Source organism: Bufo gargarizans, chromosome 1, assembly GCF_014858855.1.
Source record: "Bufo gargarizans isolate SCDJY-AF-19 chromosome 1, ASM1485885v1, whole genome shotgun sequence".
NCBI classification, from domain to species: Eukaryota; Metazoa; Chordata; class Amphibia; order Anura; family Bufonidae; genus Bufo; species Bufo gargarizans.
In genome coordinates this window covers 332938889-332952895 of record NC_058080.1, presented here as the reverse complement: position 1 = coordinate 332952895, position 14007 = coordinate 332938889, and the positions used below count along the sequence as shown (strand labels likewise).

The 14007-nt window shown below is 42.4% G+C and overlaps 1 protein-coding gene across 2 annotated transcripts in view; it reads left to right on the top strand.

Moving 5' to 3' along the window:
* Nucleotides 1–13806, top strand: part of BTBD2 (BTB domain containing 2) — a 628196-nt gene extending 614390 nt beyond the window's left edge. For both annotated transcript variants that reach the window (XM_044306182.1, XM_044306197.1), the window contains one exon: nucleotides 13327–13806. In XM_044306182.1, coding sequence (XP_044162117.1) covers nucleotides 13327–13488 — 162 coding nt within the window. In that variant the 3' untranslated portion in view covers nucleotides 13489–13806. The remainder of the gene's footprint in view (nucleotides 1–13326) is intronic.
* The last annotated feature ends 201 nt before the right edge of the window (nucleotides 13807–14007 follow it).

Here is a 14007-nt window from a genome sequence, read left to right as displayed (position 1 = left end):
TGTTTTGGTTATTTCAGTTATGTGTATTCCTAATGTTTTTTGTTTAATTTTTGCACAGAAAGTATTACTGTATTGGTAAATATTGCGCCCACTGTGTATTTTACACCCAAAAATTATTTTCATGTTTTTTTGCTTACATGGTTTATAACTTTTTTGTAAAAATCTCATTACGGCATTACTATTTTATGACTTGTATCTTATAATGTATTATCATACTAAGGCCCAATGCACACAACCGTATCCGTTTTGCTATCTGCAAAACATGGATACCAACCATGTTTGTCCCATTTTTTCCCTTTCCGCAAGTCCCGCTCTATGTTAAAAATGCCTATTCTTCACAAAACAGACAAGAACAGGACATGTTCTATCGTTTTTGAGTGACAGCGGAATGTACATATGGATGCGGACAGCACACAATATGCTGTCCGCATTTTTTGTGGCTCCATTGAAATGAATAGGTCCACATCCAGTGCCCAAAAATACGGTTGTGTGCATGAGGTCTTATACAGTATACTAATACACTGATAATACTAATATGATTCTACTAGTTGAAATAATATTTGTATGCTAGTACATTATGCTCTGTATCACTATGACACACACTGACGAGTAAAAGGGTATCAATGTTTTGTAACTTTTGACTTCAAGGCTCCATATCTCACCATCCACTACAGTTTTGAACATACATAAATTGGATTTGCAACTATTTAGCATATGATTAGTTATGCAGATTCTTGTCATGTAACTGCATTGTCACGGTTTTGCTTCTAAAATTCAAAATGAGAATTTTTATTATTTTGTTAATCTACCTTTGGCTTTCAACACTGCCTGAATCCTTCTGGGCATGCTCTTGATCAGATTCAAGCATGTCTCAACCGAAATTTGCTCCCAGGTCTTTTCTACATATTCCCAATGTTGGTGTATACTGATTGACCCACTTGGGTACAAATACAGCTTTTTCTTCAACTCTACCTACAAGTGTTCAATTGGGTTGAGGTCTGGGGACTAATCCAGCACCTCTACTTCCTTGTCATTTCTTTGCCAATCTAGACATATGCTTCGGGTCATTGTCCTGTTGGAACACAATGTTGTCCTTTTCATACCCATAATACTCACGTGTGCAAAGTAACTAGTCTTATAGAATACTCGCCTATAGCTCAGCATTGAGACCACTATTGATCCAGGTCAAACATCCAACTCCATATTATAACGTTTACTCCACCAAACTTGACAGTTCCTTCAATTTCTCGATCCGTTAGTCTCCTTTTCTCTTGTTTCCTCTAGACTAGTGATGAGGGAGCATGCTCGGCCGAATACCTGTACGGCTCGAGCATCTCTATGCTTGGCACATGGCGGTACTCGGCCGAGTACCACATGTGCTCAAGCGCCATGCTTGGGTCTCCTCCCCCAACGCTTGGCGCCTGCTAAGCATCCAATAAATGTGCAGGTAAGTATTACAATCACTGTAATGCCAGTAGCCATGTTTTCTACTGGCATTACAGTGATTGGGTGGCCGGAACGCATCATCGAGTGCTATATAGAACCCGGTCACGCGGGTTTGGCTCAATGCGAGTCAGGGCGAGCTGCTGGAAGGGACAGAGAGTGTAGGGAGAATTTGATCGCAAATTACTCATTTTAAAGACGTTTAAAAGACCCAAAAGTCCACATTTCCCAGAATCTGACCACATTTTTGCTGTCTGCAGTTTAATCCGTTAATTTCAGTGCTCTGCATTTGAACACCATCAGTGGTTGTTAGGGCCATATATTGTGAATAATCTAGTTATAAATATAAACAACATCACAAAACAGTGTCTGTACTGCAGATTCCAATAATCTGTGGCTAAAAGTGTAAAAAATATGTGCTGTTCTGTGTATATACTGTACTGCATCTGAAAACTGTGTCTTTTGTGGACAGTAAAAAAAAAACTGCGTCACAACCAGTAACAAATCCGTAAATATGAAGAAGGCGAGCACTTAGGGACAGGGAAGTGGGCGTGATGCTGATGGTTTACTCAGAGGCTGTGGCACTGGGCGCAATGAAACTGTGCCTGCTGCCAGTGCACCACAAAAAAAAATTATGTCATGTCCAACTTAGCTGGGCGGCGCACGACAACACTGCCTATGTCATGTCCAACTTAGCTGGGCGGCGCACGACAACACTGCCTAAGTCAGACCAGTGCAAACAGTTGGTCGATTGGATTGCTGAAGATAAGGCTTCCAGTCGGTCAAGCACCACCCTCTCTTTCACCAAGTCCAGTCTCTGTAGCCAAGAGTCTGCCCAACCGAATCCTCACTCAGATCATCCTTCCTCCCACCATGGAGAGGGTTGCCAAATGAGTTATCCCACACTCGGATATTCTGAGGAGCTCTTTCCATCACCATTATTACATTTGGCCCTGAGATATTGTGCCCTGTTTCCCAACCTCTTGAGCCTTCACCATCTCAAGAAGATGACGGTGGTGAATGGCAATCATTCATTCACGAGGTGGATGATGACGAGACACAGTTGTCAATCACTGAGGTTGTGGTTAGGTCAAGACATGAGGATGAGCAGAGTGAGGAAGTGGAAGAGGAGGTGGTGGACGATGAGGTCACTGAACCAACATAGGAAGGTGAAAAGCCGAGCGAGAACAGCAGTGCAGAGGGTCAGGGATCCACAGCACCACAACAGGCTGGAAGAGGCAGTGGGGTTGCAAAAGGGAGAAGTCTGCCCGCAACCGTTACTCCGAGCACCCCTATGTGTAAATCAACCTTGCCAAGGGGTAGGTGTTCCGCAGTATGGCACTTTTTTTGAGGAAAGTGCAGAGGCCAAAAAGTGGTAGTTTGCAACCTGTGCCATACCAAAATGAGTTGGGGCATGAACACTAGCAACCTCACCACCACCAGCATGATCCGCCACATGGCATCCAAGCACCCTGATAAGTGGGCCAAACGCCTGGGTCCACAATGTGGATCTGCGGGTCACACCACTGCCTCCTCTTCCCCTGTGTTACGTGCTATCCAATCGCCTGTCAAAGACGCAGGCCCGGATGCCTCTCGCCCTGCACCACCTTTGCATGAACCATCAGCAACAACATCCACTTCCCTGTCCCAGCGCAGTGTCCAAATGTCCATAACATAGAATTTGCCAGATCTACTAGTGAAGCGGGCCGCGTGTGTGCCCATTTCCGCAAGTCATCCACAGCTTCAGCCGGTCTGTCAACGCTGCAGCTGCGCTTGCGCCTTCCAGCTCACCGACTGTTGTGCGATGTGAGCACATGCTGGAACTCTACGTTCTACATGTTTGCCAGGCTTTGTGAGCAGCAGAGAGCAGTTGTAGAATACCAGCTGCAACATGGTCATCGCCTTTCGAGTCAACTGCCACTATTCACAAGCGAGGAGTGGGCATTGATGTCAGACCTGTGTGAGGTTTTAAAAAACTTTGATGAATCCATACAGATGGTTAGTGGCAATAACGCTATTATCAGCATAACCATCCCACTGCTGTGTCTACTCAAACGATCGCTGCTCACAATTAAGGACGACGCTCTGAATGTGGCAGACTAGGAAATGGGGGAGGACATCACACAGGGTGGATGGGCAGAAGAGGAGATGGAGTCATCCTGATGTTGACATCAACGTTTTGCCTGTTGGTACTCTGGCACACATGGCTGAATTCATGTTAGGCTCCCTTTCCCGCGACCCCCATTTTAGATGACACTGATTACTGGGTGTTCACCCTTCTCGATGCCTGCTAAAAAGAGAACTCATCTCTTATTCCCGTGGTGGAGAGGACGGGTAAAATGGTGCAGTACCAGATTACTCTGGAATTTTCCATCTGACAACGCTGGCGGCAGAGTCCGTACTTCCTTAGACAACCAGGTAGGGAGACAATGGGAACACAGCAGTTCCAACAAAGCCAGGGCAACAATCTCCAAGGCATGGGACACTTTCATGACACCCCGCCAGCAACCTCACCCTGAAGCGCGGCCTATTGGTACAAGGAGGGAAAAGTTTTGGAAGGTGGTGAAGGAATGCATAACAGACGGTGTCAGCGTCCTAAATGATCCCTCAGTGCCTTACAACTACTGGGTGTCCAAGCTGGACACGTGGCACAAACTTTTCCCCTACGTCTTGGAGGTGCTGGCCTGCTCTGCCGCCAGCGTTTTGTCTGAGCGTGTATTTAGTACTTCTGGTGGCATCATAACAGATAAGCGTATCCGCTTGTCCACTGGCAATGCTGACAGGTTGACTCAGATTAAAATAAACAAGGCCTGGATTGCCCCAGGTTTCTCAACTCCACCAGAGGAGAGTTGAGCTGAGGATGAACATAAAGGCAATTTCAAGCTATCATTTATAATGTACTCAATCTACTGTAGTGGATTCCCATGCACGTTTTCCACCACAAAAAGAGTGTATGGTTGAATCTTGTTTTCTGCTTTTCCTCCTCCTCATCCAGATTGTATATATTTCTTCCACTCTATATTTTTTTTTACTAGATCTGCTCAACTGCAGGCCCTCAAATAATATTATTTTTTTTTTTAGAGCGTCTGCTCACCTGAAGGCACTTGCATGTAATGTTTGAGAGCATCTTCTCATCTGCAGGCACTCGCATATAATGTTTTAGAGGGTCGGCTCAGCAGCAGGCCCTCACCCCTGATATTTTAGATGGTCAGATCAGCAGGTCCTTTGCACCTAACGTTTTTGAGGGTCACCAGCAGGCCATTAATGATAATTTTTCAAGGGTGTGTATAATGCCCTCCTTTATGTGTAACACAGGGTGTATTGGAGCGCTGATTCCTTGTAACTTTTGGCAGCCCTTTCAATCAATACTTTTGTCCCGGTATCGATACGATACCGGGATTTCCATTTTTTCAATACTGGCCTGCGCTTCTGCGCAGTCTAGTATCTCTGAACATGAGCGTGCTGCTGTCAGCGCGCTCATGTTCCCTCAGCAGCACAGGGGAGAAGGAAGCAGTCTCTCCCTCCCCCTGTGCTGCTCCTGCCGCTGCCACCAATGGGGAGAGGGGGGCAGAGGAGGTGAGGGCGCACTGCACCACCAATGATAGTACTTTTCATGGGTCCGGACTTTAAGTAGCAGGCTACACAGAGCGGTGCCCAGGGATCTCCCAGCACTTACTATTATTCCTGGGCGCGCTCCGTTCGCCTGCTGTGCGCCTGTGCCCCATTACCGTCTCCTGCAGTCCTGCTCCATATGCTAATTACTATCGGAGCAATGGGGAGGAGACAGCAGCTTCTCTAGTCGGCGTTCCTTCTCCCCTGGCTGTAGCGCTGTCTAATCGCAGGGAGAAAGAACGCCCACTAGAGAAGCTGCTGTCTCCTCCCCATTGCTCCGATAGTAATTAGCATATGGTGCAGGACTGCAGGAGACAGTAAGGGGGCACAGGCGCACAGCGTCCGAACGGAGCGGCGCCCAGGAATAATAGTAAGTGCTGGGAGATCCCTGGGTGCCGCTCTGTGTAGCCTGCTGCTTAACACAGTCCGAACCCATATAAGGTCCTCTTTAACTTTTAATATAGGAGGCAGGTGCCGGCAGCAGAATCGCATAGTCAACATCCTGCCTCTGACAGGGAGCTGTGATCAGCGGCAGTTAACCCCTCAGGTTCGGCACCTGAGGGCTTAACTGCCGCTGATCTGCTGCCAGTACCAGCCTCCTGTATTAAGGGTTAATTATCATTGGTGGCGCAGTGCCCCCTCAACTCCCCTAGTATTATAATAATTGGTTGCAGTGGCCACATTGTCCCCTCCCCTCCTCCTCATTGGTGGCAGTGGCAGCTTCTAATCGGAGCCCCAGCTGTGTAATCCTGGGGCTCCGATCAGTTACCATGGCAGCCAGGACACTACTGAAGCCCTGGCTGCCATGTTAATCTCTCTGCTGCTGTGTGCACTATGCACAGAGCAGCAGGGAGAGTGTGAAGTCCTATTCACCCTGATAGAGCTCTATTAGGGTGAATAGGACAAGGGATTAGAAAATCCCAGGATAGTTATTAAATAAACTGTAAAAAAAAAAAAAAAAAAAAAAAAAGGTTAAAAAAAACACACCAAAATATTAGGTATAAATTACCCTCCCAATTTTACATATAAAATATATAAACAATAAAAAAAATATACATCGCAACGTCCGAAAAGTCCAAACTATTAAAATATTTTTTAAATCTGCGCGATTCGCCATTTTTAAAAATGCGGAATGCACGTGGCTTTTTTTTTTTTGCGTAGTATCGAATGGTATTGAGTATTGCAATGATTTTTTTATGATATCGAAACCGAATCAAAATTTTGGTACCACAACAACTCTAGGTACAACGCGGACAAAATGGTTCAACGCAGCAACCTGGGAGTCCAAGATGCATCCAGACATCGTCCCCATGCTGTTTCCGATCCATTTCAGTGGGGTTTCTGTCACTTTCTGACATTTTCCTGGTTGTCCCCCATTGACCTCCATTATACGCGGGTGCTCGGCCGAGGGCACGAATATCGCGATGTGTTCGGGCCGAACACCAGAATACTTTGGTGCTCGCTCATCACTACTCTAGACCTATTTGCACCCATCAAAGCCCAGTCTATTGACTTTCGTCTCATCACTCCAAATCACTTGTTTTAAATATTCTGTCCACTGTCCGTACTTTTTGCAAACTCGAGCCAACGCGTCTTATGATGATATTGAAGTCAAGGCTCCTTAACCTTTTTTCGAGCCACCATTCCAGACTTTTGTGAACTTGCGTGAACATTTGTGAGCTCACTATTACGAGTGAGTAATACGAGAGAAAAGGATTAACAGATCGAGAAATTGAAGGAACTGTCAAGTTTGGTGGAGGAAACTTTATAATTTGGGGTTGTTTTCCAGCCAAAGCCATTGGATACTTGACCAGGATTGATGGTGGTTTCAATGCTGAACTGTAGGTGAGTATCCTACAAGACGAGTTAATTCGTACATGTGAGTATTATGGGTATGAAAAAGACAACATTGTGTTCCAGCAGGACAATGACCCGAAACATATGTCTAGATTGGCGGAGAAATGACAATGAAGTAGAGGTGCTGGATTAGCCCCCAGACCTCAACCTAATCGAACACTTGTGGGTAGAGTTGAAGAAAAAGCTGTATTCGTACCCAAGTGAGTCGATCAGTATGCATCAACATTGGGAACGTGTAGAAGAGACGTGGGAACAAATTTTGGTTGTGATCTCAATATTATGAAGCATACCAGCCGCCTCCACTGCCTAGTTTGTCAGGTCAGATGGACAGACTTAATTTCTTGAGGAAGAAACCGGCACACCAATTTGCTGAAGGATGTTTTCTTTATTGGTCACTCATACATGCAGTAGTGACGCGCGTTTCGGCGCATATATGCGCCTTTGTCAAACAGTGAGTGTACAGCTGATTGCAAAAAACACAAAGTGAACAATGTTTTAAATAGCCTGCCCCCAAGTCACATGATCTAGGCGTCATGTTACCAGGGAAGCAGTGGGCAGTAACAAAGACAGGTGAAAAAGATACATGGAAACAGTGGGCGGTAACAACACATACCAGGGAACAGATCCCAGTACAAACAGTACATTTCTTGTGTATTTACTGAAATGCCCGTGCGGTCTTTGCTACGTAGGGCAAGCACAAGTCCACTATACGCAACAAAAATTTACTGTTACTTATTCCATTTCACTTTGACCAATTGGGACATAATGTCTCGCATCTACGTTTCCATATAATTGAAGAGGTTTTGTTAACCAGACCTGTGGGAAATAGAGCAGAGATGGTACTCAAAAGAGAGGCTTTTTGGATTCATCGCTTGCAGACATTGGTACCCAAGGGGTTAAATTGTGATTATGCTGTGACAAGCTTCTTGTGATCATTATTTTTCCTTTTCCTTATGTTTTTTGCATATGACTTTCCAGGATTACTATATACCGTCTCATGTAAAGTAAAAACTGGGCACTCACTGGCAAAGGAGTAAAATTAAGAGCCATTTATTTAAACTGTAAAAAATAAGGTGATACCTAAGTTAAAATAAGTACAATAGATAGCAGCAATCCTGTGTAGTAATAAAGAGGAGGGTCTCTAAAGTGCAAAGTTGTTAGCAGCATACAACAATCTCAGAAAAATCGATATAGAGTCACATAAAATCAGCTGCTATATAGAACAGTTCGAAAAATCTGTAAAATTTACGGCAAATAACAATCAAATGATAGTCAGGGACGCAGTATCCTCCCAATCGTAAGGTGTAAAGCTGAGTATTTGTAGCTAGATACATAAAAATAATATAAAAATCCTTTAAAAAAAGTTTCCACTAAAATATCTTCAACATTCAAGAGTATTAAATATATGGTCATAGATTCGTATGGTTAGAAATTGTTCGTACGAGTTAGAGTAGTGGTACACTGCTAAGTACACACGTGACGTCCTGATTTCCAAGTGCTCTATTTAATAAATTCTATTTGCTAGTTTCATTCTCATGTAGTATCGAGAACACTCTTGAGTAAAAAGGCATGTGATATATGTCGTTTTCGTGAAAAATATATTACACTTCAATGCGCTCATTCAACTCACGATTTGGCGTCCTCGCCACTTCTTTTTCCCACGCTTAGCTAGCACCGCACTCTGACCTTTGTCTTGTGTTCCGGTGCCGATTCACTTAAGACCGAAGCTCTCTTGCACGTAGGTAGATCTGTATTGAAGAAGTAAGGAAGCGCTTTTTTCCGATAATTTTTCAATCGCTTAGAGTCCTCAATGAAAAAAAAACAATACTTGAAGAGTGAGTTTTCTTAAACTTTCATTAGGGATTGTACCAAACGCGTTTCGGGACTACGATCCCTTCCTCAGTGGTAGTCCCGAAACGTGTTTGGTACAATCACCCAATTACTCATACAGCTAATGCATTCCAATACAGAAGTATTGGAATGCATTGTAAAGGATTAGACACCCAAAAGTTGAAGTCCCAAACTGGGACTAAAAATGGAGTGACAAAAAAAGTTAATTAAGTTTTCCCCCCCAAAATTAAGTTTCAAGTAAAAAATAAACAAAAAACATAATTTTCCCCAAATAAAGTAAAAAAAAAATTGGTAAAAAATAGGGGGGGAAAAAAGAAGTATACATATTGGGTATCGCCGCGTCCGTATCGACCGGCTCTATAAACATATCACATGACCTAACCCCTCAGATGAAAGCCATTTTTTGTCACCTTACATCACAAAAAGTGTAATAGAAAGCGATCAAAAAGTCACACGCACCCCAAAATAGTGCCAATCAAACTGCCATCTCATCCCGCAAAAAATTATAATCGCCCAAAAACTGAAAAAAAAACTATGGCTCTCAGAATATGGAGACACTAAAACATGATTTTTTTTGTTTCAAAAATGATATTGTGTAAAACTTACATAAACAAAATAAAAGTATACATTCTAGGTATCGCCGCATCTGTATAAACCGGCTCTATAAAAAGATCACATGACCTAACCCCTCAGATAAACACCGTAAAAGAATTTAAAATAAAAACTGTGCTAAATAAACAATTTTTTGTCACCTTACATCACAAAACGTGTAATAGCAAGCGATCAAAAAGTCATATGCAACCCAAAATAGTGCCAATCAAACCGTCATCTCATCTCGCAAAAATCATACCCTACCCAAGATAATCGCCCAAAAACTGAAAAAATTATGGCTCTCAGACTGTGGAAACACTAAAACATGATTTTTTTTTTGCTTCAAAAATGAAATCATTGTGTAAAACTTACATAAATAAAAAGAAAGTTAACATATTAGGTATCGCAGCGTCCGTTATAACTTGCTCTATAGAAATATCACATGACCTAACCCTTTAGGTGAACACCGTAAAAAAAAAAAAGCCATTTTTTGTCACCTTACATCACAAAAAGTGTCATAGCAAGCGATCAAAAAGTCACACGCACCGCAAAATAGTGCCAATCAAACCGTCATCTCATCCCGGAAAAATCATACCCTACCCGAGGTAATCGTCCAAAAACTGAAAAAAATTATGGCTCTCAGACTATGGAAAAACTAAAACATGATTTTTTTGGTTTAAAAAAAGAAATCATTGTGAAAAACTTACATAAATAAAACAAGTATACATATTAGGTATCGCCGCGTCCGTGACAACTTGGTCCATAAAAATACCACATGATCTAAACCAGTGGTGGGCAAACCTTTTTTGTCAACTGAGCCAAATATCGCCAAAACCACGATTGAAATTTCTTTTGAGAGCCACATTTTTAAAACCTAAAATATATAGGAAGGAAGTGCATGCTGAAGTGAATGGGTCCATGATGCTTCAATGGGTCCAGGATCCGGGATATGAGTGCTAAAGAGTGCTTCTGGCTGTCCACACCGCAAAAAAGTGGCGCATGCTGAAGTGAATGGACACAGACCATGGGGCAGCTGCATGAGGATCGCGGACCCATTCACTTGGGTCCGCATCATGGACCCATTCACTTCGGCATGTGCTACTTTTTTGCGGCGCGGAGGCACAGCCAGAAGCACCACGGAAGCACTCTGTAGCACTCATATCCCGGATCCTGGACCCATTGAAGTGAATGGGTCCATGATGCGGGCTGCACACGGCCATATGCAGACCGCATCATGGACCCATTCACTTCAGCATGCACTACTTTTTTGCGGTGCGGGCAGTCGGATGCGGATCGTGAACCCCATTCAAGTGAATGGGTCTGCGATCCTCATGCAGCTGCCCCATGGTCTGTGTCCATGCATTGCGGACCGCTATTTGCGGTCCGCAGCACAGGCATGGCGTTCTTACATTCGTGGGCATGAGCCCAGAGTGTGTTTTTACATACTTTTATATGCACTTTCTTTTATTTGGATCTTGATTATTATTTAATTTTTTCTTTATCATTTTTTACTTTTATTAAACTTGTCTTCAGACATTACTTTTGCTGTTTAAACGCATGCCAAGTAAATGCTGATGCCAAATAATTGAGTCACCTGTAGAAGGAGGTAGGAGGTACACTGACTTGTAGTCACGTTCAAAGAAAGTACCCACCTGCAGTGGTGTGCTGTCTCTGGCAGATTTCACTGCCCAGGAAGTTTTCAATACCCCTAGTCACTTCCTCCTCGTTCCGACGTCTACTCTGGAAGGAGATGCGTACTGCCACTGTCATGATGCGCGTGCGCTAATACTAGTTAGCGAACACGCCCTCTCCTGCTTTGTGGAACGCAAATGCGTCCCACAGGCAAGATTCCTCTGTAGTGTGCATGATGGGTCGCCGTGGGAGCCCGCACCAAAGAGCCGCATAGAAGGGTCTAAAGAGCCACTTGTGGCTCCTGAGCTGCACTTTGCAGACCACTGATCTACCCTGTCAGATGAATGTTGTAAATAACAAAAAATAAAAACCGTGCCAAAACAGCTATTTCTTGTTACCTTGCCTCACAAAAAGTGTAATCTAGAGCAACCAAAAATCATATGTACCCTAAACTAGTACCAACAAAACTTCCACCCTATCCTGTAGTTTCTAAAATGGGTTCACTTTTTTTGAGTTTCTACTCTAGGGGTGCATCAGGGGGCTTCAAATGGGACATGGTGTCTAAAAAACAGTCCAGCAAAATCTGCCTTCCAAAAACCGCATGGCATTCCTTTCCTTCTGCGCCCTACCGTGTGCCCGTACAGCAGTTTACGACCACATATGAGGTGTTTCTGTAAACTACAGAATCCGGGCAATAAAGTTTTTTTGGGCTGTTAACCCTTGCTTTGTTTCTGCCAAAAATTGATTAAAATGGAAAATTTGCCCAAAAATTTAATTTCGGAAATTTCATCCCCATTTGCCAATAACTCTTGTGGATTACCTAAAGGGTTAACAAAGTTTGTAAAATCAGTTTTGAATACCTTGAGGGGTGTAGTTTCTTAGATGGGGTCACTTTTATGGAGTTTCTACTCTAGCGGTGCACCAGGGGGGCGTCAAATGGGACATGGTGTAAAAAAAAAACAGTCCAGCAAAATCTGCCTTTCAAAAACCGTATGGCATTCCTTTCCTTCTGCTCCCTGGTGTGTGCCCGTACAGCAGTTTACGGTTACATATGGGGTGTTTCTGTAAACTACAGAATCGGATCCATAACTATTGAGTTTTGTTTGGCTGTTAACCCTTGCTTTGTAACTCGAAAAAAAATATTAAAATGGAAAATCTGTCAAAAAGTGATTTTTTTTTAATTATATCTCCATTTTCCATTAATTCTTGTGGAACACCGTAAGGGTTACCGACGTTTGTAAAATCAGTTTTGAATATTTTGAGGGGTGTAGTTTCTAGAATGGGGTCATTTTTGGGTGTTTTTTTTATTATGTAAGCTTCGCAACGTGACTGAATTGGTCCCTAAAAGTTGGGTTTTTGAAAATGTCGAAAAAAATTTCAAGATTTGCTTCTAAACTTCTAAGCCTTGTAACATCCCCAAAAAATAAAATATAATTCCCAAAATGATCCAAACATGAAGTAGACATATGGGGAATGTAAAGTAATAACTACTTTTGGAGGTATTACTATGTATTACAAAAGTAGAGAAATTGAAACTTGGAGATTTGCAATTTTTTTCAATTTTCTTGTAAATTTGGTATTTTTTTATAAATACAAATTAATTTTTTTGACTTCATTTTACCAGTGTCTTGAAGTACAATATGTGACAAAAAAACTATCTCAGAATGGCCTGGATAAGTAGTGTTTTAAAGTTATCACCACTTAAAGTGACACTGGTCAGATTTTAAAAAAAAATTGCCTGGTCCTTAAGGTGAAATAAGGCTGTGTCCTCAAGGGCTTAAAGGAAACCTGGGGTATAGTTCTGAGGACATGGGTTGTTAGATGGCGCTAGCACATCCACAATACCCAGTGCCCATAGCGCTATGTGCTTTTATTGTGTAAAAAAAAAACTATTTGATACATATGCAAATTAACCTGAGATGAGTCCTGTCCCTGAGATGAGTCAGGGACAGGACTCATCTCAGGTTAAATTGCATATGTATCAAATCGTTTCTTTTTTTACACAATTTAAGCACACAGAGTTATGGGGACTTGGTATTGCGGATGTGCTAGCGGCCATCTAGCAATCCATGTCCTCAGCTCTATACACAAAATCCCGGTGACAGGTTCCCTTTAAATCTGTCTGATATTCCAAATTAGTGGGAATATGCAACAATCATATTCCAAATAATACCTTTATCAAGTATGGATGATACAAAGAAGGTAATGCCTTTAAGAAAGGTACTGACATATAAAATATAGTGTGGGGCTGGAGGTGACTTTTCTACTCATGAATCAAAAAAACTGTAAATTTGTATTAATAATTTCCACATTTTTTTTTTTTTTTTTTTTTTTTTATAGGGTCCGGACTCGCACTATGGTACAAAAGGATTACGCAAAGTTATCCATGAATCTCCAACTACTGGTGCAAAAACGTGCTTCACGTTTTGTTATGCAGCTGGTAATAACAATGGGACTTCAGTTGAAGATGGACAAATCCCGGAGATTATTTTCTACACATAAACTGCACCTACTCACAAGATATGAGACTGTGGCTCTGTCACAGTTTATGCCTAAAGGGTTCATATCAGTAGACTAAATTGTGTGTCTAAAATAGGAAAACTTTTTTGGTTGGGAAAATATGGACTGCATTTTTGGGCTACTGCAGACTGTGGCGATTGTCATCTTTCCCACATTATAGCAAGTCTTCAGCATTTGGCATGGCTAGTTAACATCATCTTTGAGCCGTACCTCATCTCAACCAGAGACATGTTAAATGCCAAAAACTGCACCTTGTCTTTCTGTGCCACTTAAATAAATTATGATCTATGTAAGTAGTAATACTGCAGCCTTTGTGTGGATGGTATGATTGAAATATTGCAAAGCAATGTAAGAGGAGGTTCATCAATAACAAATTTAAGATGAAATCATTGTAAAAAAGATCAGAAAGGAACCTCCAGCTATGCTTGATCACATAAGGTAACAGTCTACTGTTTGTTTTTATCAGTGAGCTAGGAGCAGAGAAAAATTTGATCTGCTAGA